Here is a 21,007-nt window from a genome sequence, read left to right as displayed (position 1 = left end):
CTGTCAGATCCGGCCCTGTGTCCTAACTGCCCTGGCTGCGCACATGCTCAGTACAAGAAAAGACAGGGACACACAACCATTCAGTTGATGACGCAGGGGCACTTGCATTTTATTATGTAGGATGCTTGTTTAGATCCACATCATGTAGTAAGTAATGTAAGGATTAATAGATAGAGGGTGAGGCAAGAAACAAAAAATAATAATTTCCTCTTCTGTTTTTTTAAAAAAGCTCCATTGTATGAGGAGAGCACTGGAGAAAATGTACAGCACAGTGGTGACAGGAAGTGGTTAAGGAGGGCGTGGCCTGTTGTTTGTCTCCCTTCAAGATTCAAATTTATACTTTTCTCTATAGGGTGCATTTAGGAACTTGTGGAGGAAGTGTCAAATTAATTAACAAAATAGTTTTGGGTATCAATTATAGCACTAAAATTATAATGATAAAGTATAATTTTATATATATATATATATATATATATATATATATATATATATATATATATATATATATATATATATATATATATATATAAGCATTGACGCATTGTACTAAGTACAGATTTTTATTATAGCCCACTAATTATTTAAGCACCAGCAGTTTTTCTTTTTTTATAATATCTTAAGCTGTGTTGTTACTGGTCTGTTATGATTCTGCTAACAGTGCCTTTAAAAATCTGTGCAAAAACAGCAATTATGGATGAATGTGCGAACAGGAAAACAGTCAATCCTTGCTTGAAACCCGAATATTAATGCATTGAATAAATGTTGTGTAATTGCTATACAGAGATGTCTTGCAAAATTACATGACTTAGAAAAATTAGCATCCATTAACCTGGGAATACATTTATAATTGCACTTAGGTACATACTAGGCAGCGCCGTGAAGTGATCAGTATGGTAATTGCCGAGCTTTAGGCTGAACGTCTGAAATCAGAACAAAAAAATAATTTCCATAATCAGCATCCTACCAAAGAATTAAAAAGGGAAAAAAAGAGGCGAATAAAATGAGAAAGGGCTGGAATGCATTATGTTTTCGAATTGCTGCTGTTTATGTGGCAACCTGTGGTAGCGTAATGGCTGCTTTCCAGGAGAAATCGCACGAGCAAACAGTGAAGGACCTTAGAACTGGGGCTCGCTCACTTAGAAGCTGGCTCAGCTGTCGGGATTCTGTAGCTGAGCACATGACTGTACTCTGCTGCTCTTCTCATCCCCTTTGCCGAATACAGCAGCCCTTCCTGCAGCAGAATGTAAGCTATTGGCTTGCTCCTGACACGTGACAAATGAAAGCTCTTCGTTGTGTCTTTCTCCTTGCCAATCTGTGTGCGGAACACTGATAGGCCAAGCTGATGCGCAGGCAATTTATCATCTTGATCTCCCACCGACTCAGGGAGCTCTTCTGTCACCAGTATTGATTTCAGAGGATGGACCAAATTTCCTACGATTTCCATTAAGAATTAAGAAAAAAAAAGATATAAGCACGCAGGGTAGCCAGGCAGACATGGATATGAGGTGGCACTGTGAATCGTTTCAGGTAGAATCTTTTCTCACAGCCGACACTGAGCACAGGCTGAGCACTGCAGCATGCAGAGTCCTTCACGTCTCCTTTTGTTTCTGTGCAAGCAAGACCAAATGTAGAACGGGGGGTTGGAGACGCCGCGTCTCAGCGGCTAATGCCAACATGATTTGTTTTATTCTCTTCCTAAATCATGAGCGGAGGAGAGACTGCATGTAATATTAAAAGCACACGACACCTGCATGTTCCATGTATGTTTAAGAAATGCTTTCTGTGTTTCCCTTCTTGGTCTTGTGTCCTGAAATTTTTGGCTGCCTCTTTGTTACGGCTTTGTCTGAATGAGCAGAGAGCTACTGCTGCTGCGTTCAGGTTTTTCCAGCACGTCTTGCAAACACTGTACACTAAATGACAGCGCTGGTAGAAAAAAAAAAGCATGACCTAACGCTGCTCCAAGCATGTGAGTGACAGCCTGGAATGGTAATCTAATTATTTTGGCAACTAAAAATGGCTTAATCGTTGACCATGACGACATTTTTTATTCCAGACCTTTTTTTTGGTTTTCCTTATTCCATCTTGCAAACAAAAAACATTCCTGGGAGAGTACTGCATGTTGAGATAGGCTAACAATGGAGAATGCCTTTAATTAAATGTTACCGTTATAAATGTAGAGTATAATTTTTTTTTTTTTTTTTTTAATTTCCAATTGTGCATGCTGTATTAAGTATCATTGCTTCAATTCGAGGTGTATGTTTTAATTTGTATTTTTAATGCTATACTAAATTGTTTCTAAGTTTTGTTTGATTTTATTTTATTTTGTGTCATGAACAAAATTCTCATTTTGTTTTTGAAATACACCAAAAGGTATCTTTTATTTTTGTTAAAATGAGAATTGATCCTCCGAATCATGGCATCTAGATAATGCATCTGCTGTTATGTAACGTTTCAGTTATTCGGTTTAAATTATGTATTTATTCATCTGGGTCAAGCTTACGCCATAGTCTTTTGGTTTAAAAAATAGAGCAAAAAATAAAATAAAAAACACTATATATATATATATATATATATATATATATATATATATATATATATATATATATATATTTATATTCTTTAGTATTAAAAAAAAATTGCCACAAATGAAAGAGGTTAAAAAAAAAAGAATGATCACTTGGAGTATATAGGTCACTACTGATACTCGCATATAGGAGATATATTTTTTAATGGCAGAGTACATTGTACGTTGAAATAGACTGTAATGTGCCCCTAATGGTAACAATGAAAGCGTTTTGTAGTTCATATATGTGAACATGAAGGACAGAAAAAATTGCCGAACAAATTGTGCATATGCACTTTGATGTATAAACCATGAGTTGTACTGAAAGCATGTGAAGTTTTTCTTGACACGCTCATGAAAAGGTTATGTATGTAATTGAATTTACACGACATGAAACACTGCAGGGTTGATGTCTTTCCTTAGAACATTTTTTTATCTTTTTCTTGGGTGGCAATAAAAGTTAAGTACATTTTTTTTACCTTTATATTTCTTATGATGAGGCATATGATATGTAGGTGTACAACTCTTTCAGTGTTCAGAACAGCCATTACTGCTGCTTGCCTAGCTTTTTTAAGTGCTGCTCTTCTTGTATTCTTGCTTTCTTTCTATTTACTTACCTATGTATTACTACTCGTTTCTCAAGAGCATTGACCACATTATATGTCACTCAAGGTTAAAGCTGAACTCTTGGAGGATGTAAAACAGCCTCAGTTATCCCCCAAACCTTCCTATTTGCGGGTAAACACTTAACAAAAACCTCCCAACCACCTTCCTTGGTGCTTTGAAGATGAAATCATGTGACTTCACCAGCTATTGCCTCTCTCTGCCTCTCTTAGCTTTGAATGGAGATTTATGGTAGCAAAGTTGCACGAAAGGGATAGGCCAAGTGTCAGACTGTGTCCACAATACCTAGCTCTTGGTGATAGAGCTACCTACACTATCATTTACATCTTCAGACTGCAAACAAAGGGGTACATACTGTTAAAATCAACAGTGGAGGATGGAGGTCATTCAACTCTAACTCCCATATAAAAGTAGACTCAGACTGTCATAAAAATTTTAAATCACCTCACTAGATGGATTTAGGAAGTCCATCCTACCTAATCAGATCTTTACTTTTTATTCAGATTTCTCTAGAGCGCTTCATGCTCACACCAGTTACAGAAGATCTTATTTTAGTATTGTACAGGTAGTCCCCTGGTTAATGAATGAGATAGGCACTATAGGTACTTTGTTAACCTGAATATTTCTTAATTTGGAACGGATATACTTTTTTATTACAGTATAGAAACATGGACAGACGCTTTTCATAAAATACAGTGCCTCTGCTGCCCCCCTTGTCCCACCTTTGTTCCCCTACACCATTTGTGCCACCTGTGTGTCGGGGGGACCTTTTGCCTTCTTTGTGCTACCTCTGACCCCCTTTGAATTATCATTGGCCCTAGTTTTTGCTACTTGGGTCTCCACTACAGCCCCCTGTGTCCCCTGTGCTTAATACTCACCTCACCAAGGTGAGCACTCTGAAGCTCACCGCAGAGTTGATCGGTGCCAGCTCCCAAAAATTACATCATCGGGATGGGGTGTTGCGCTCATATCAGCAGTTGGTTTGTAAGTCGGACGTTCATAAGATGAGGACCACCTGTTGTTTTTTCTCATGTATTTTGATGACATAGGTGTTTAACTCATATAGTCTCAACCTTCCTTTAAAATGAATGCTCTCTCCCAATTTTTTTCCACCAACAGTCTAGCTTTTTCTCTCGCCTCTGGGCCCCACACTTCCCTCTAGACCCTCATCAGATGGGACACACCACTTATCTCAGGCAGTTTCCAGTCATTCAGATGTCCTGTCTCCTGATTCCTTCCATACTGCACACTGTTTAGCAAGGTGCTGGGCACTTATCTCCTGTAGGGAACTTGAAGGTTTGACTACCATCCATAAGCTCTCACCAACTTTCCAGCACGGTTCTATATATTCTGCATAAGAGATAACCCCCCTTGCTGCAAATTACTAACTCCACCACCACCACCCATCATGCTAAATAATGTTCTTTATCCAAACCTAACACAGCCCCTCTGTATACAAAGAGAAGATCCCTATGAAACTCAGAGCAGAGATCACACAGCTTGATCAACTGTGCAATGTAGCCATAGGCAGCTGGTAAACACGTGATCCAGTGAAACTCATTTCAAGACCTGTGTCTTTTCTACAAGTTGGCAAAAATCCATCCCCAAGGTAAACTGCTTTGCTGTCTGAAATGTCTTTTTACAGACTCAGCCCCCTCCTTGATTTAGAAACTGCTAAAGTGTATCTTAGACTAAATTTAGGTTTAGGTAACAATCGTTGGCTTAGTGATCATAGAATTGTCCTAAAACGCTGCGTTTACATTATGATCCCACTCTCAGATTCCTTCCCCAGCTACTGCAGCTGTCAGTAGGGAGTTTCCTTGAGATGCCCACCATGCACTTATTACTAGGGATGGGACGAATCCACAATTTCTTCGAATCCGAATCCGGATCCGAATCTAAAAAGGTTCTCGAATATCTCGAACCTTTCGAATCCCGAATCTAACGAATCCTGCACATAAAAATTGTGCGATCCGTGGTATAGTTGCCCGCAGTATAGGTACCCAGGCATAGGTAGCGAGGTAAAGGTGCCTGCAGTATAGCTAGCTAGGTATGGGTGCCTTCAATATTGGTAGCTTTCAGTATAGGTAGCAAGGTATAGGGGCCTTCAGTATAGGTAGAAAGGTATATGGGCCTTCAGTATAGGTAGCAGGGTATATGGGCCTTCAGTATAGGTAGCAGGGTATATGGGCCTTCAGTATAGGTAGCAGGGTATATGGGCCTTCAGTATAGGTAGCAGGGTTTATGGGCCTTCAGTATAGGTAGCAGGGTATATGGGCCTTCAGTATAGGTAGCAGGGTATATGGGCCTTCAGTATAGGTAGCAGGGTATATGGGCCTTCAGTATAGGTAGCAGGGTATATGGGCCTTCACTAGGGGGAACCAGGAAGTCGGCGAGAGGTCTGCCGCTCTGCGCTCCGCTATGGATAGGTGAGTGGATGCGGGCAGGGGGGGCGAGCGGAGGAGGCGCGGGGGGGTCGGAGGAGGTCGGAGGAGGACGAGTGCGAGCGGCGGATGCGCGGCGATGCGGCGTCGGGATTCGGCGGATTCGTATAGTGGAAAATGGCGTCGGGATTCGAATCCACGAATCTCGAATATTTCCTAATATTCGAGGGATTCGTGGATTCGCCGGATTCGTCGTCCCACCCCTACTTATTACTATTATCTGAGATATTGGGAATAGAACAGAAGATAGGTGTAGTGTGGTATTAGTGGGAGTGTGGTGAAGCCAAGATAATTGGCATGACTGCTTGATGACATTTTCATGTTCTTTGAATAAAACAAGAAATACTTATTTCCATTTCTTTATGTATGATTTATCAGTTGTTTAATCTGAAAACTCACTATGTTAAATTGACTGTGACAAGTTCAAGTACCTCCTTAGGAAAACATAAGTACCCCCTGGGCTTCTGTGGCCTTTACTGAAGTCCAGACTTGAAGTTCAGTAGTGCAGAGACTGCTCATGTACGATGTAATAAGCTTTCATAGCAGACAGGCACCATATAAAGACACAAGCAGCTGGTGGCTTGCGGAATCCAGTTATTGGTGCAAATTCCACAAGGCGATATATTTGTTAAAGCTTTCTGCGATGTAAGATTAAAAAGTATAGAGGAGCTCTCTGATTTATTCACGCAGACGAAATGATGTGCCGTAGGTCCTGCAAGGGACCAGTAGTTCCCTCCTAAGGTAATGGTGTAATTATAATGCAGCAAGCTGAGGAAGGGGAACACTGAGGAGCATGGAAATTAATAAGACTGTAGACTAGGGGACAGCATCATAAATTAAAATGGGGACCTTTAAATCAGCATGCAAGGCAACATCTCCTCGGTGTATAGTAGAGCAGCAGATGCATCTGAAGGGCTGAGACACCAGGTGAGATCTTTGTCCCGTCTCCTCTCTGGAGTCCTCCTCCTGTCTGACTGAGACAATATTCCTACCTTCCCCCATTAGAACAATTGCATTGCATGTTCTACTATTCCTGGCCATTTTTTTCCCTGTCAAAGCTTTCTTACCTCAGCCAGTCGCTAACATGGTTTAGATTCAGACCACAAACCTCGCTATTGCTACCTTCATTGCTTAGCTAGATAATAGGTCAGTAGGACTTCTCCCGCCTAATGCCTTGTTTACGGTAGCTTTAAACGTGTATTTGTCTGAATTAAGCAGCAAGACACTGACTAAAGGAAGAAAGCACAGAAGGCCATTATTGATACCTATCTGGCCATAATCGCCACATACTGTGGACAAATGAAATTCTCATTGACCTTGCATGATTGAGATGATATATCAGAGCAGCAGATGTAATTATGGATTCCATCCAAGGGCAAGCCTCAGGCATGGTTCTATCAATAGCAGAATTTCTGTACACCTGCTGAAAAAAGAGCAGGCCTTTGGGAAAGGGATAGAAATTACACTGATATCATGGATTTTTATCATCCAAAACTAGGCCATGGGTATCGCTTGGAACACAAATTTTAAAATCAATACCGAAGATGAGAGAAACAAATGAGAGTTTTTCTTGTCTTTCACAACAAGGAGATAGCCAAGCTCTGCTGTGTCATCTTTTATAGCAGCCATAAGTCTACAGGCTAGATTCACTAAATGCACTAAAATTAATGTGCTTAGGCAACACATGGCAATTTTACTTGTATTTTACATAAGTAACAAAGCTGGCTCAGAGCAATTTGAATTTACACTGTTAGAATGGTTGAATAAAAGACAGCCATTTATCAGCTTTAACCAGCAAAAAAATAGCTGACCTGAACCCACCCCTACACATACTGTATTCTGTATACCAGTTGATCCAGGGGAAGGTGAAAAATCTTTACAGCCTTGAGCCAATTAGCCTTAAAGGGAAGATCCGCGCATAGTAGAAAAAACAAACTGCACTTACCTGGGGCTTCTTCCAGCTCCTGGTAGCCGATCGGTGCCCTCGCCGCAGCTCCTCTCCCTCCCGGCGTCCAGCGGTGAAGAAGCCGACCTCGCAAGGTCGGCTTCCAGGTCGGCGTCACAGGGACGAATCTAAGGGGGGGGGGGGGGGCAAGCGGGTATCTTGCCCCAGGCGCAGTTTGTTGAATTCTTAAAAAGGCGGCAAAATTTGGATGGGGAATAAGAGTTTAGGCACCAAAACCTGACCTTGCCCCAGGCGCACCTTGGTCTAGATCTAGATGGGCGTCATGTGCGCTCCAAGGCGCAGGCCACGTGATGTAAGTGACATCATCGGGTCTCTACTGTGCAGGCGCAGTAGTTCTGCACCTGCGCAGTAGAGACCCAATGATGTCCATACACCACGTGACCCCCCGCCGTGGAGCAAATGGAAGCCATCCTGGAAGCCGACCTGGAGAGGTCGACTTCTTCACCGCTGGAGGGAGAGGAGCTGCGGCGAGGGCACTGATCGACTACCAGGAGCTGGAAAAAGCCCCAAGTAAGTACAGTTTGTTTTTTCTATTATGCGCGAACCTTCCCTTTAAAAAGGAAAATGTCTCCCCCGGCTCCAGATAGCAGTCAGATAAATCCCTGGATCAACTCTGCCTGGAATTGCCTAGTAATTATAGCCGTGGATGCCCTTCAATGCAAGGAAAGCATCCAAGGCTTCTTGAAATGCAGATAAAGAGATTACAAAGAATACTTTCTGAAGTAATATATATTACCTTTTAATAACTTTTACTGTAAAGAACCCCCTTCTACATAGATAGTTATGGGCCTAATGCACTAACTAGCGGTACCAGTGGTGCTCATCCAATATTCGGGTATCCAAACTACCCAGATAATCCAAACTTTTTCCACTATCCGAACTTTGAATAGCAAATTATGGATATGCTTTAAAATCCGAATAGACTATCTGAGCAAACACGGATTTCCCATCTGAAATCCGAAATCCGGGCGGATAGTTAGTTCAGATATCCGAGCAGAAGCCAAAATCACCTTCAATGGCAAAATTCCCTTTTGAAGGCATTCAGGCCTAGAGAGAGAGAGAGCGAGAACGAGAGATAGTTTTGGGGAGGATTTTAAGTCCCCACATCATCAATAATATTTCCCCTTAAAAAAATATGATGCTACATGCCTCACTTACCCCCCCCCCCCCAAAAAAAAATGTTTTAAAAGCAATTTAAAGCCCACTTCCGGTTTTCAACCTAGATATCCGAATTGAATGTGACTGAATTGAATGTGACGTGTGCAGAGAGTCTATATAGGTGCTACACACTGAGCTGGTGGTGATTTCAGATGCAGCCTTAGTGGTGTGCGTTGGCGTTCTCCTTGCTGTTTGAAAAGGGGTATCCGAGCAGCACTGAGCGGTACTATTGATAAAAACTTTCTTTTACAAAAATCTCAGTTTGTTTGAATAATTAAAAAAAAAAAAGTATTAATAGCAGCACCAATCCAATACCTCCTAAAGAAAGCTCTATTTGTAAGAAGAAAAGGAGGTAAAATTGTAAAAAATGGACTGGTCACTAAGGGGGTGTAAACCTTTTGTCCTCAAGAGGTTAAATAACCGCATAAGTACAGAATGCTTCCAGCCATGGGAGTGTGACTAAGTTGATGTGTGCCCATGACCACACATGTGAAATGAGCAGTCCTGACTCCCGGGGGCCGGCATGGTGGCCAGAATGGCATGGTGCTGGAAAATAGTTGGGGAGCCCACAGACTACAGGGGGTTAGAGGAAGCCCCAGGTGAGTATGAATGCTTGTGGTCATTTTGTCTCCGATTTCTTTTAAATGTAAGTGCAAATTCACCCTGTCTTTCCACCATAATGGTAACAACAGGGCAGCCTGTAAAAGTCTGTGTTGGTGTCAGTCACTCAAGTAGTACAAGTGTGGAAAACAACTAACAAGGTCTCCTGTTTTCTGTAGCTGATTACTCTAACAGGAGGAGGAAATACCTGAGCTGGTAGTAATCAAAAAGGAAGTACACATTTCAGGCTTGTAAATAGGTGAAGCTTAGACAGAGACTTTGTACTAGACCTACATGAGTTTTATGCTCCATTCATAGCCCGAGGAAGCGGGATATGCCTGCAAAACGCGTTGCACATTCTGGAGTATGTGAATAAATATTTGGTTGAACTCTATCAACAGTTTCTTGTGTCTACTTGGAGGAGGGAAATCCACCTCGGCCTTGACTTTTAAGCTTTTGATCGACTTTTATCCTTTTGGCGCCTCTTTTTGCCTGTACTATTATTTAATATAATTGATGAAATCCGCATAAAAAAATCATCAACTGAAAAGTGCTGCACACATGTCCCGTGCAATGCTCTCTGACACCAAGATACATCTTGCATAGAGGCTGAAAGAGCAGGTCAGAATTCCTCTCTCCCTGCCCTCCTGGAGATTAATCTTGACAGCAGGTATTTTTCTTTTACATATGCACCCTCCCCTCACCCACATATCTGGGGGAAATAATTATTGTCACTCCTAGTGAGCGGATGTGGAGGAATTTTAGGGCGTGTGACCGACATTTTAGATCATTACTAATTTCTGCAAATGTGAGCTGCTGCTTAACTTGTGCAGGTGTTGGGGAGCAGCTGTGCCTAAACTCTTGGAAACTAACCATACGCATTAAATTCGGGTCACATTATACAACAGATCGTGCATTTATACCAAAGTCCAGTGCGTTTATTTTGGGAACATCGGCTGACACAAGCTGCGAGCAGCCCATCGAACATGTGGTGTGACGCTTCTTCAGATGAAAGTGTTGATGCTGCAGATTACTACGTAAATCATTTTAGCTTTAAAACGTTTTAATTAGCTACCCAACATGTTTTATTTCAAAGCGCTGCTTTTAACTTCACGCTTCACAAAGTCCATGTTAATCTTTGATTAGGATTGTTTTTGTTGCTAATCCTTCATGTTTTCTCTTTTCTGATGCTGCCCAGAATGCTCACATGAAAGAATGCAACAAGGAAACTGTTTAAGGGAACTTAAATGCCAAAAATTCTAAAAAAAAAAAAAAAAAGAGGCAGTTGTATATAAAAAGATGTTAGATGTTGAAAACACTTTACAATACACTTCTGTAGTCAGCGGCTAGGGATTAGCACTTTTGCCTTGCAACTTTGAACTCTTGGTTCAGATTCATTGGGGACAGTGCCTAATTGAGTTGGGATTTTCTATCCTGTATGATTTCTGAGCAAGATACCAAGAAAACAGGTTACAGCTCTTGTTACACCTACCCAACCCCCGTCTTCCGTATTCCTCAGACCCCGCCTCCTTCTGTAGAACAAGTCTGTGTTCCAAGCAATGAGAAGACCTCGGCACTTATTCAATTCACTATTTCTCCTTAGTTTTCTCCTAGGTGATATTTTTAAACTTGTCAATAAAATGCCCTTTAAAGTGAATAAGAACCCTTATAAAAAAAGTCAGATACTCACCTAAGGAGATGGAGGCTCTGGGTACCATATGGCATTCCCTCTCCCGGTCCCCGCTGTTTGTTGGCTGCCCTGTAGAGGTATTCGACCGTTTTGGTCAAATACCGCTGTCTCCCGGCCGAAGGGAGGCTTCGGAAATGCTTCGGGAGCCCGAGTGCTCCCTAAGACGGGCTGCTCTACACTGCGCACGCGCCCTTTATGACGCACTCGCTTGTGCCCCGCCTGTCTTCGGGAGGACTTGGCTCCCAAAGACTTCCGAAGTGCCCTCGGCGGGGGATGTGTACGGAGGAGCCAGCGCAGCACCAGGGCACCGGGAGAGGAGAGGGATGGCTCAATAGGACCGAGCCTCCCCTCTCCTTAGGTGAGTATCTGACTTTTTTTTATTTAATAACCGATTCCCATTAGCTTTAAGCCACTAGCAAGTGAGAAAATCCTTTTTTGTCCTTTTTTGGTCCTTTTTTCAGTTGCAAAAATAGATGATAAAAAAATATCATCTAGGAGAAAACTAATGAGAAAAAGTTAATTGCGTATGGGCCCGTGGCCTTTACTCAATTCACTTTTTCTCCAATGTTTTCTCCTAGGTGATATTTTCAGACCTTATCAATGAAATCCCATTTTGCCCACCAGCAATTAAAAAAAACCCACTTTTGTTATTTTGACGGCATCAAAGCCACTCTGTAGTGAAAGGATTCTTAAGCTGGCCACTAACGGTCCAATTTCTAGCGAAAAATCGTTCGAGCGATCAGAAATTCTGATCGGACGAAAAATCGTTCACTACACCATCGACTAACCAATCATTGCTTCCTATCTATCACGACCACCAAGAAAATCCAACTTTTCGTTTGACGAAAATTCATTCGGGCGACATTTTTTTTCACTCGTTCATAATCGATTGTGTCCACCAATGGAGATTATTTACAACCAATCCGATAAGAATTTCTGATCGCTCAAACGATTTTTCGCTAGAAATTGGACCGTGGCCAGCTTTAATTAATTTTACGGTCGAAGATCTCCTTCTTCGGAGTACATTTAAACTCTCCCAGTGCTAGCATGCATCATATTAATTTTGTTCATTTATTGCTGTAATAGACCCATGCTAAATGACTGAGTCCTGAGCTGTTTGTTGAGAGTCATGTAGAAAAGAGACATTTTTTTGTACAAGGAACAATATATACACATTGGGCCATAGGCAATTCACTTTTTCTCCTTAGTTTTCTCCTAAATGATGTTTTAAAACGTATCAATAAAATGCCCTTTAAACCACCAACAGGCAAGAAAATATTCACGGTAGTTTTGATGGTACTTTTTCCACCTACTTTTTGGTACTTTTTCAATTGCAAAGTGCTGAAAAGTTATTCCAAATAGAGGCTGAAAAATTATCTCCGAGGAGAAAGCTCAGGAGAAAAAGGTAATTGCATATGGGCCATTGTCTCTCCACGTACAGTGCTATAGGACAGTGAGATAACTTAAATATTATTTCTAATGACAACATTATATAGATTATGTATTTTAAGGCTACTTTCCCAGCAAGACGTTGCATTTTAGGAGACGTTATGGTCGCATAACGTGCCCCTAACGCAACGCATGGTGGTGTTGAAGTTGGACGTCAGATTGAGCCGCGTTATGCAGCTCTCAAAGCAGCCGCTCAGAGTTGGTGATAGGAAGTCCGGATCTTTTTAAGGATTCAGATCATTTGAATTGTATCATTGAAAAGATCCATATCTTTGAACCAAATCATTTGAATCATTTTACTAGGGAAGCAGAATGGGTGAAATGACTAGCAGGACAGGACTTTCCCTGCACTGTACATTCTGTATGTACCTGTTTCTTCCACACAGACATCCACTGTGAACAGAATCGTTCATTGTGGTGATCCAGATGATTCGACTCACAAAAAAGATCCGGATCAAATGAACGATTCGTTCATGATCCGGACAACATTACGAGTTCCACCACGAGTCACCACAGTGCAGTGAATATTAATTAGCCATGTGGCTGGCTGTGGAGGAGGAGGGGAGACCTCCTCCTCCAACATTACTGAGCATGTGCAAACAGTCTAGCGTGGCTTAGCCCAGTATAACGTACAGCATGCAGCACTTTGTTTAAACGTGCTGCGTTACTATGTAACGCAACGTGGGCACTGTGAACAGCACATTGATTTTACAGTCTGTGAGTTAGGCTACGTTACTGGCTGCTGTAACGTGGGACTTTAACGTCCCACTGTGAAACCAGCCTAAGTGTTTAAAACACAATAATATTCTGACGGACGGCATTTTTTATTTGGTTTTAGCTCAGTTTCTATTTTTTTTTCATTTTCTATTACAATTGACCAATAATATGCTTATAAACGATATTTTAGTTGGAGGTATAAAAATTTACTTTCCTTATCAAAATCCCATTTCAGTGTATCATCATTATCTGCCAGAAACATCTATAGGCTCTAAGCCCATCAATCCAGCGGGCTCAGAATATGCATAAATTCTCTTGACAGGTGAGAGGTTAATCCTGACAATTTATCTGACTGGTAGAATAATAAACAGACGGGAGGCATGCTGGGTAGAGATAATGTAGACAGAGCCTCAGAAGATAGGCAAATAGAAGGATAATGTCAGCCACTGTATGCCGGCACGTGTTGGCCAAACATCATCAGGTATTAGTGACGCTCGTCAGACAGATTTTAACCTGGTGATAGTTGTGCGTGAATTTATGGGTAAGGTCAGATTGTTAACGATAACAGATGAGAAAACGTGACTGGTTCTCCTTGTTGTCAAGATGAGGAATGACTTTGACTCTTTGTGTGCCATTTGCTAGTCCTGTGCACTATCTGGCCAATTTTCTGTAACAGAGATTGATTATCTTCCAGGGGTAGTTGGAGGCGAGGTGTGTAAACATGTTACCTAAAAACCTGAGGTTGGGGAAACTGTGCTGTGGGCTATGATTTTAAATGTCACCATCTGCAAATATGATGGCTTTGATATTACAAAATGGCATACAGGGACCAGGATAATTTTTACAATTAAGGCCACTGCAGCTTTAAGGGCTTGCTGCAAGGCCACACAACTCAGCACACAAGTGATCCCCTCCCCTTGCTTTTATGCCCACCAACAGAGCTTTCTGTTGGTGGGCTATGATCGCTCCCAGGATGTTTATTTTTTATATAAATATTTATTTCTTTATTTTTATAATAAATTTGCCTTTTTTATCCCTCCCTCCATTCCCCCTCCCCCCGCCAACCAATCAGCACGACTGACTGTCATAGGCTTCAGCCTAGGACAGCGAATCACTTCCTTGTCACATGGCTGTCCCCAGTACAGCGCTGGTGCAGATAGCAGCGCTGTACCATGTAAATTGATAGTGATTTCACATCTAACAGTCTCCTAGTGGCGATTGCCGCTGGAAGGCTGATGACGGAGTGGAACTCCATCATTCAAGCTGGGGTGCGCACGATCCCATGCAATCTCCTCCCCTAGGACTTCAGTCCAGTTGGCGTGGAGTGGTCCTCGGGCTGCCACTCCGCTCCCGCCAATCGGTGTGGAGCAGATGTTAAGAGGTTAAAGGGAAGGTTCAGGGAGGGGATTCAAAAAATAAAAATAAATTTCCACTTACCTGGGGCTTCCTCCAGCCCGTGGCAGGCAGGAGGTGCCCTCGCCACCGCTCCGCAGGCTCCCGGTGGTCTCCGGTGCCCGACCCGACCTGGCCAGGCCGGCTGCCAGGTCGGGCTCCTCTGCGCTCCATTTCCTGGGACTTCTGCATCCCACGACGGCGCGCTGATGTCATCGGACGTCCGCCGGGCTGTACTGCACATGCGCAGAACTACTGCGCATGTGCAGTACAGCCCGGCGGACGTCCGATGACGTCAGCGCGCCGTCGTGGGACGCAGAAGTCCCAGGAAATGGAGCGCAGAGGAGCCCGACCTGGCAGCCGGCCTGGCCAGGTCGGGTCGGGCACCGGAGACCACCGGGAGCCTGCGGAGCGGCGGCGAGGGCACCTCCTGCCTGCCACGGGCTGGAGGAAGCCCCAGGTAAGTGGAAATTTATTTTTATTTTTTGAATCCCCTCCCTGAACCTTCCCTTTAAGTTACGTCACTTGAAGCATGAAAAGAAGGGTAGTGGAGTGGTGTATGTAATGCATACTCTTTATGTAATAACAATCATTTCAAATTGAAAGTTCTCTGGAGAAAAATCACAAACATGGGGGGGCAGCTTTTATGACAGGAGAGCAGCTGTCATATGTTGCACATTATCACTCCCACAAACCTATAAACAGAAAACTCTGCTGAACAAGTAATGTCTTCCCTATTATGTATTTCCTAATCCTATCCTAACATTTCTATAGGGCTTTCCTCCTGTTGGACTCAAAGCACTCAAGAGCTGCAGCCACCCTGCAGTGTTAGGAGGTCTTACCCAAGTTCTTCTTACTGAATAAGTACTGTCCTTAGCCAGGATTCAAACCCTGGTCACTCATGTCAAAGGCAGGGCCCTTAACCTGTACACTATCCAGCCACAACATGGCAAAGTAATGAGAAACAACTTACTTTTACCATAGTGTACCTTTCAATAATTTTTCCAAATCGTTTATTAATTTTATGCAACTTTCCCTTGTTCTGAATTGTTCTAAAATGCTACACAATTCTGGCCTCTGTGTGACAAAGACCCTAGATAGTTCACCTCAGTGCACAATAAACACAAAACTGCTAAAATCCAATACTTGGGGTCCTTTTTACAGGTTCCTATGGCAACCTGCTGCATTGTGCGACTTTCTAGAGCTTCAGCCACTTTGAGACCATCAAAAGCAGTGATAAACATTACATTTGTGAAGAAAAATCAGCTTTAAATAAAGTGCTTAAATTGATTGTGATGGGCAATGCCCTTTGTCCGTCTCAATTCATATTCTGCCGTAGATTAACTTTATATTATTGCAGTTGTGTGAAGGTGCCGATACACATAAGAGAGATCTTACAATCGAATTCCACCTTGGCCAAGAAATCAGGAATTTTTTTTTATCTGTCATCAGTCTATATTTTCTTACTTTTTTTATTTAACCAAAAAGAACATTTGAAATAAAAACATAAATATAATGAAAAACAAACTGAATAGTCAAATGAAGGCCTCATTTCCACACTTGTGCCGGTGGGCGTCTCGGAGGCAGCTGTTCTAATGCGAGTCCACATCTGAAACCTTCTAGCCATGCATGACTATGGGGTTATGCTTGTGAGTTGTGACATGCAATTAATTGACCATCTGCAAATTTGGAAGCAGCCTATTGATTTTAATAGGCTTTGAATCTGTGTCCAAACTCATGTGGGGGAAATTCCTTCCGAATTGCCCCTAGTGGAAATATGCCCTTACAATTGTCCACTGGATTGAGGGTGAACAGAGTCATAGGCATACAACGTGTCAGTTGCCCCTCAACACCTTATTGAAATATCTTAATCTCATTCCGATAACTCTGGGCCAAGAGTCAGATTCATCACCCTTGAGATCTTTCAACCACTAAGCTGTCCCTTGAGGTAACGGAAAGGCTTATGGGATACCCCATATAGTGTTTAAAGACAGCACCCCCCCACACATGTACACACACCCACACAAACACACACACACACCCACACAAACACACACACACACACACACAAACACACACACACACACACACACACAAACACACACCACACACACACACACACACACACACACACCTAACACAGACACAAACACACAACCACACAAATGCGCACATGCCCACACACACACACACACACACACACACACACACACACACACACACACACACACACACACACACAAACACACATCCACACAAACACACATCCACACAAACACACACACCCACACAAGCACACACCACACACAGACACAAACACACACACAAACACACACACACCCACACAAACACACACACACACGCAAACACATACACACCATACACAGTCACAAACACAAAACCACACAAACACACACATGCCCACACAAACACACACCCACACAAACATGCACATGCCCACACAAACACACACCCACACAAACACACATACACATAAACACACACCCATACACAAACACACACACAAAAACACACACCAACACACAAACACACACCAACACACAAACACACACACACACACACAAACACACACACACACACATACACACACACAAATACACACATGCCCACACAAACACACACACATAAACACACACATGCCCACACACACACACACAAACACGCACACACACAAAAACACACCAACCGACACAAACATGCCCACACAGGGAAACACACATGCATGCATAGTCTGCAATACACAAAAGTCCTGAAATACACAAAATACTGCATTTTCCCTTATATTCTCCTGAAATAGAGTTTGACAGCTTCGCTCAGCTCTAGCAGACACATTCCCCCTAGATATGTAGCGGCACAACAGACGTATAGATATACTGAGCGTTTTTCTATTTCTTTAACAAACGGGTCATGCCTTACATGATTCACTCACATTATAAGTCTGAGGAAATCTACTGGAAAGTGATTTATGACATAAATTAGTTCCGCCATTGTTGGATATAATACTTGGCATATAAACAAATATGCATTCAAAGATAAAGTACAAGTTAAATGACCATCCTCATTAGTTACACATAAGTAAATAGGGGAAGGGTTAGAGTGACTGCACGCACTACCGCCTCCCTGCAAATATATTAACCTTTTGCATATATTGCATTTGCTATTCATAGTACGCCTTCATTTAACTCACAGATACATTAAGTCATAAAATGAACTGGACTCTGGAAAGTTTGGGGGGAAAAAAAGAGAAAAAAAGTCTCAGTTCCACTGAATCCATTGTGATGTGTATGCAGAACGTCAGAACCAATTTCAGAATTGCTGTCTTGCGACAATGCGTGTATTGCAATGTGCGGTACGTCAATGCCAGTCATTTGTAATGTGGAGGTAACGTGCATGTTCTCTGCTAGCACAAAACTTAGCTTACATTATTGCAATGGAACCCAATGCACTGTGGAGTCAATGTGACAATGTGAATGAGACAATTGTGTACTTACGTATGTATGGAGGCACCTGCAGCTGCAGGAGTACACCTCGACCACAGCACTAAGCCCCGCCTACACTAAGCCTCTGCTCCCAACTGCACACACTAAGCCACCACCCACACTAAGCCACCGCCCACACTAAGCCCCCACCCACACTAAGCCAGTGCCCACAACTGCACCATCCACCCTAAGCCATCATCTGCACTAAGCCACCGCCCACTCTAAGCCACCGCCAACACTAAGCCACTGCCAACACTAAGCCATCACCTACACTAAGCCACCGCCCACACTAAGCTACCGCCCACACTAAGCCAGTGCCCACAACTGCACCATCCACCCTAAGCCATCATCTACACTAAGCCACCGCCCACACTAAGCCACCGCCAACACTAAGCCACTGCCAACACTAAGCCATCACCTACACTAAGCCACCGCCCACACTAAGCCCCCACCCACACTAAGCCAGTGCCCACAACTGCACCATCCACCCTAAGCCATCATCTGCACTAAGCCACCGCCCACACTAAGCCACCGCCAACACTAAGCCACTGCCAACACTAAGCCATCACCTACACTAAGCCACCGCCCACACTAAGCTACCGCCCACACTAAGCCAGTGCCCACAACTGCACCATCCACCCTAAGCCATCACCTACACTAAGCCACCGCCCACACTAAGCCAATACCAACACTAAGCCACCGCCCACACTAAGCCCCCACCCACACTAAGCCAGTGCCCACAACTGCACCATCCGCCCTAAGCCATCATCTACACTAAGCCACCGCCCACACTAAGCCACTGCCAACACTAAGCCATCACCTACACTAAGCCACCGCCCACACTAAGCCACTGCCAACACTAAGCCATCACCTACACTAAGCCACCGCCCACACTAAGCCAATACCAACACTAAGCCACCGCCAACACTAAGCCCCCACCCACACTAAGCCAGTGCCCACAACTGCACCATCCGCCCTAAGCCATCATCTACACTAAGCCACCGCCCACACTAAGCCACTGCCAACACTAAGCCATCATCTACACTAAGCCACCGCCAACACTAAGCCACTGCCAACACTAAGCCATCACCTACACTAAGCCACCGCCCACACTAAGCTACCGCCCACACTAAGCCAGTGCCCGCAACTGCACCATCAACCCTAAGCCATCACCTACACTAAGCCACTGCCCACACTAAGCCAATACCAACACTAAGCCACCGCCCAGACTAAGCCACCGCCCACACTAAGCCCCCGCCCACACTAAGCCAGTGCCCACAACTGCACCATCAACCCTAAGCCACCGCCCACACTAAGCCAATACCAACACTTAGCCACCGCCCACTGGTTCCATGCATACTTACAACCTTTTTTAAGTATATAGGATATTCATGTTCAATAATACTGTACATTTAGAGATTATTTTTGTTTGAAATCAAGACTCCTTTTCATATTTTGGATCATTTCAATTTATATGTTTTGCTGATCTGAATAACAGTTGCTATATACAATAAAAAAGAACTGTCTTGCAACTTCTTATTATATAAAGAGTCAAACCATCTGCTTTTGACTCAAAGTAATGTCATCTGTGTGAAATTCACAATCTAACTCACCCCCTTTGCACTCCCATATCCTGGTCTCAGTTTGCATGATAAAATAATAATAATATTTATTATTATTATTATTATTATTATTATTAGCATTATTATTTACATCATCATCATCTTCCGCAGCGCTGTACAGAGTATATAGTCTTGTCCCTTAGCTGTCCCTTAAAGGAGCTCACAAGCCAATCCCCACCATTGTCATATGTCCATCATAGTCTAAGGCCAATTTTAAGGGGAAGCCAATTAATTTATCTGAATGTTTTGGGGGTAATATCCACCTCAATCAGAAAGCTTTGCAGTGGGGAAAATACAAGTTTAGTCAGTTAAACCCGCATTCAGAAACTCTCTGCTGTAAATTAGCCTTGTGTCTCCTGCGGATAAAAGATAAGGGATAAACTATAATCTCTGATAGTCTGGGAAGCTCACTGTGGCGCAGAGTAGAATGTTTAAAGAGCTCCCGGGACACAATGAAAGTAAGCTTAGTCATTTCCTCAGGTATTTTCTTGTGTTCTTACAACTTAAATTGTTTGGCAATTTATTGGTGTGGCAATTTATTGGAACAGAAGGAGACTTAGGACTTTAGCTCTGCTTTAAGGCATTTGGTCATTTCCTGGTGGGAGATAACAAGCACTTTCAACCAGCTGGATCTGTAGCTTGTGGCTTGGAAACAGTAATATTTCATGTTGCAGCCACAAGAGGCAAAGGCAACAATTAGTTCTGATTAGGTGCTTCATCTCTAAGTGGTGGACTTTCAGAGGTGTATAAATCTATGATTGGCTAGCTTAATAATAAATTAGGTACTAATTGACTAGAGTGTCTTGGCCAATCAGCATCTTTGTTTTCCTTTGATGGTTCACCCTTTTCATATATAAAGCAAATGATTAGTTCAAAGAGAGCACTAAATAGGCAAAACCATTCTTATAATTCTGATCAGAGTGGTCTTTTAGTGGATCACCTTAATACTAGAGATTACATGTTAATGGCTTTGACCAAGGGCCAGCATGCTAACCCTATCATTGCCCTCAGGGACACTACCATTGCATTATAATTTAATATTTAAAATGATGTATTAATCAGTAGATGACAGTAGATGGGTCCAAATATACTTTAGTGATGTATTTGGAGTACATTATAAAATTGCTATAATAAAAAGGATCATATTGTCCCCTCACAGCACTGTTCCCTGGGCAAGACTTTTATTTAGGATAGTCTCTTTCCAGGATTCACGTATAGTAGTGAATCAGAGATGTCTTAATTATGTATTTCCAACACAATCAAAAGGATAGCATTGGTTTCC

General features: G+C 42.8%; 1 protein-coding gene across 5 annotated transcripts in view; it reads left to right on the top strand.

The window, feature by feature from the left end:
• Positions 1–21,007, top strand: part of LOC137504537 (neurexin-1-beta-like) — a 483,008-nt gene that overhangs the window by 356,993 nt on the left and 105,008 nt on the right. The window contains exon 1 of one of the 5 annotated variants that reach the window (XM_068233086.1): positions 1,349–1,527. The exons of the other annotated variants lie outside the window; for them this stretch is intronic. Coding sequence (XP_068089187.1) covers positions 1,495–1,527 — 33 coding nt within the window. The 5' untranslated portion in view covers positions 1,349–1,494. Of the gene's footprint in view, positions 1–1,348; positions 1,528–21,007 lie in introns of those variants that run through there. 5 annotated transcript variants of the gene reach the window in all.

This window comes from Hyperolius riggenbachi, chromosome 4, assembly GCF_040937935.1.
Source record: "Hyperolius riggenbachi isolate aHypRig1 chromosome 4, aHypRig1.pri, whole genome shotgun sequence".
Taxonomy (NCBI): Eukaryota; Metazoa; Chordata; class Amphibia; order Anura; family Hyperoliidae; genus Hyperolius; species Hyperolius riggenbachi.
The sequence above is the reverse complement of the archived record's forward strand: the minus strand, read 5'-3'. Positions and strand labels throughout refer to the sequence as shown.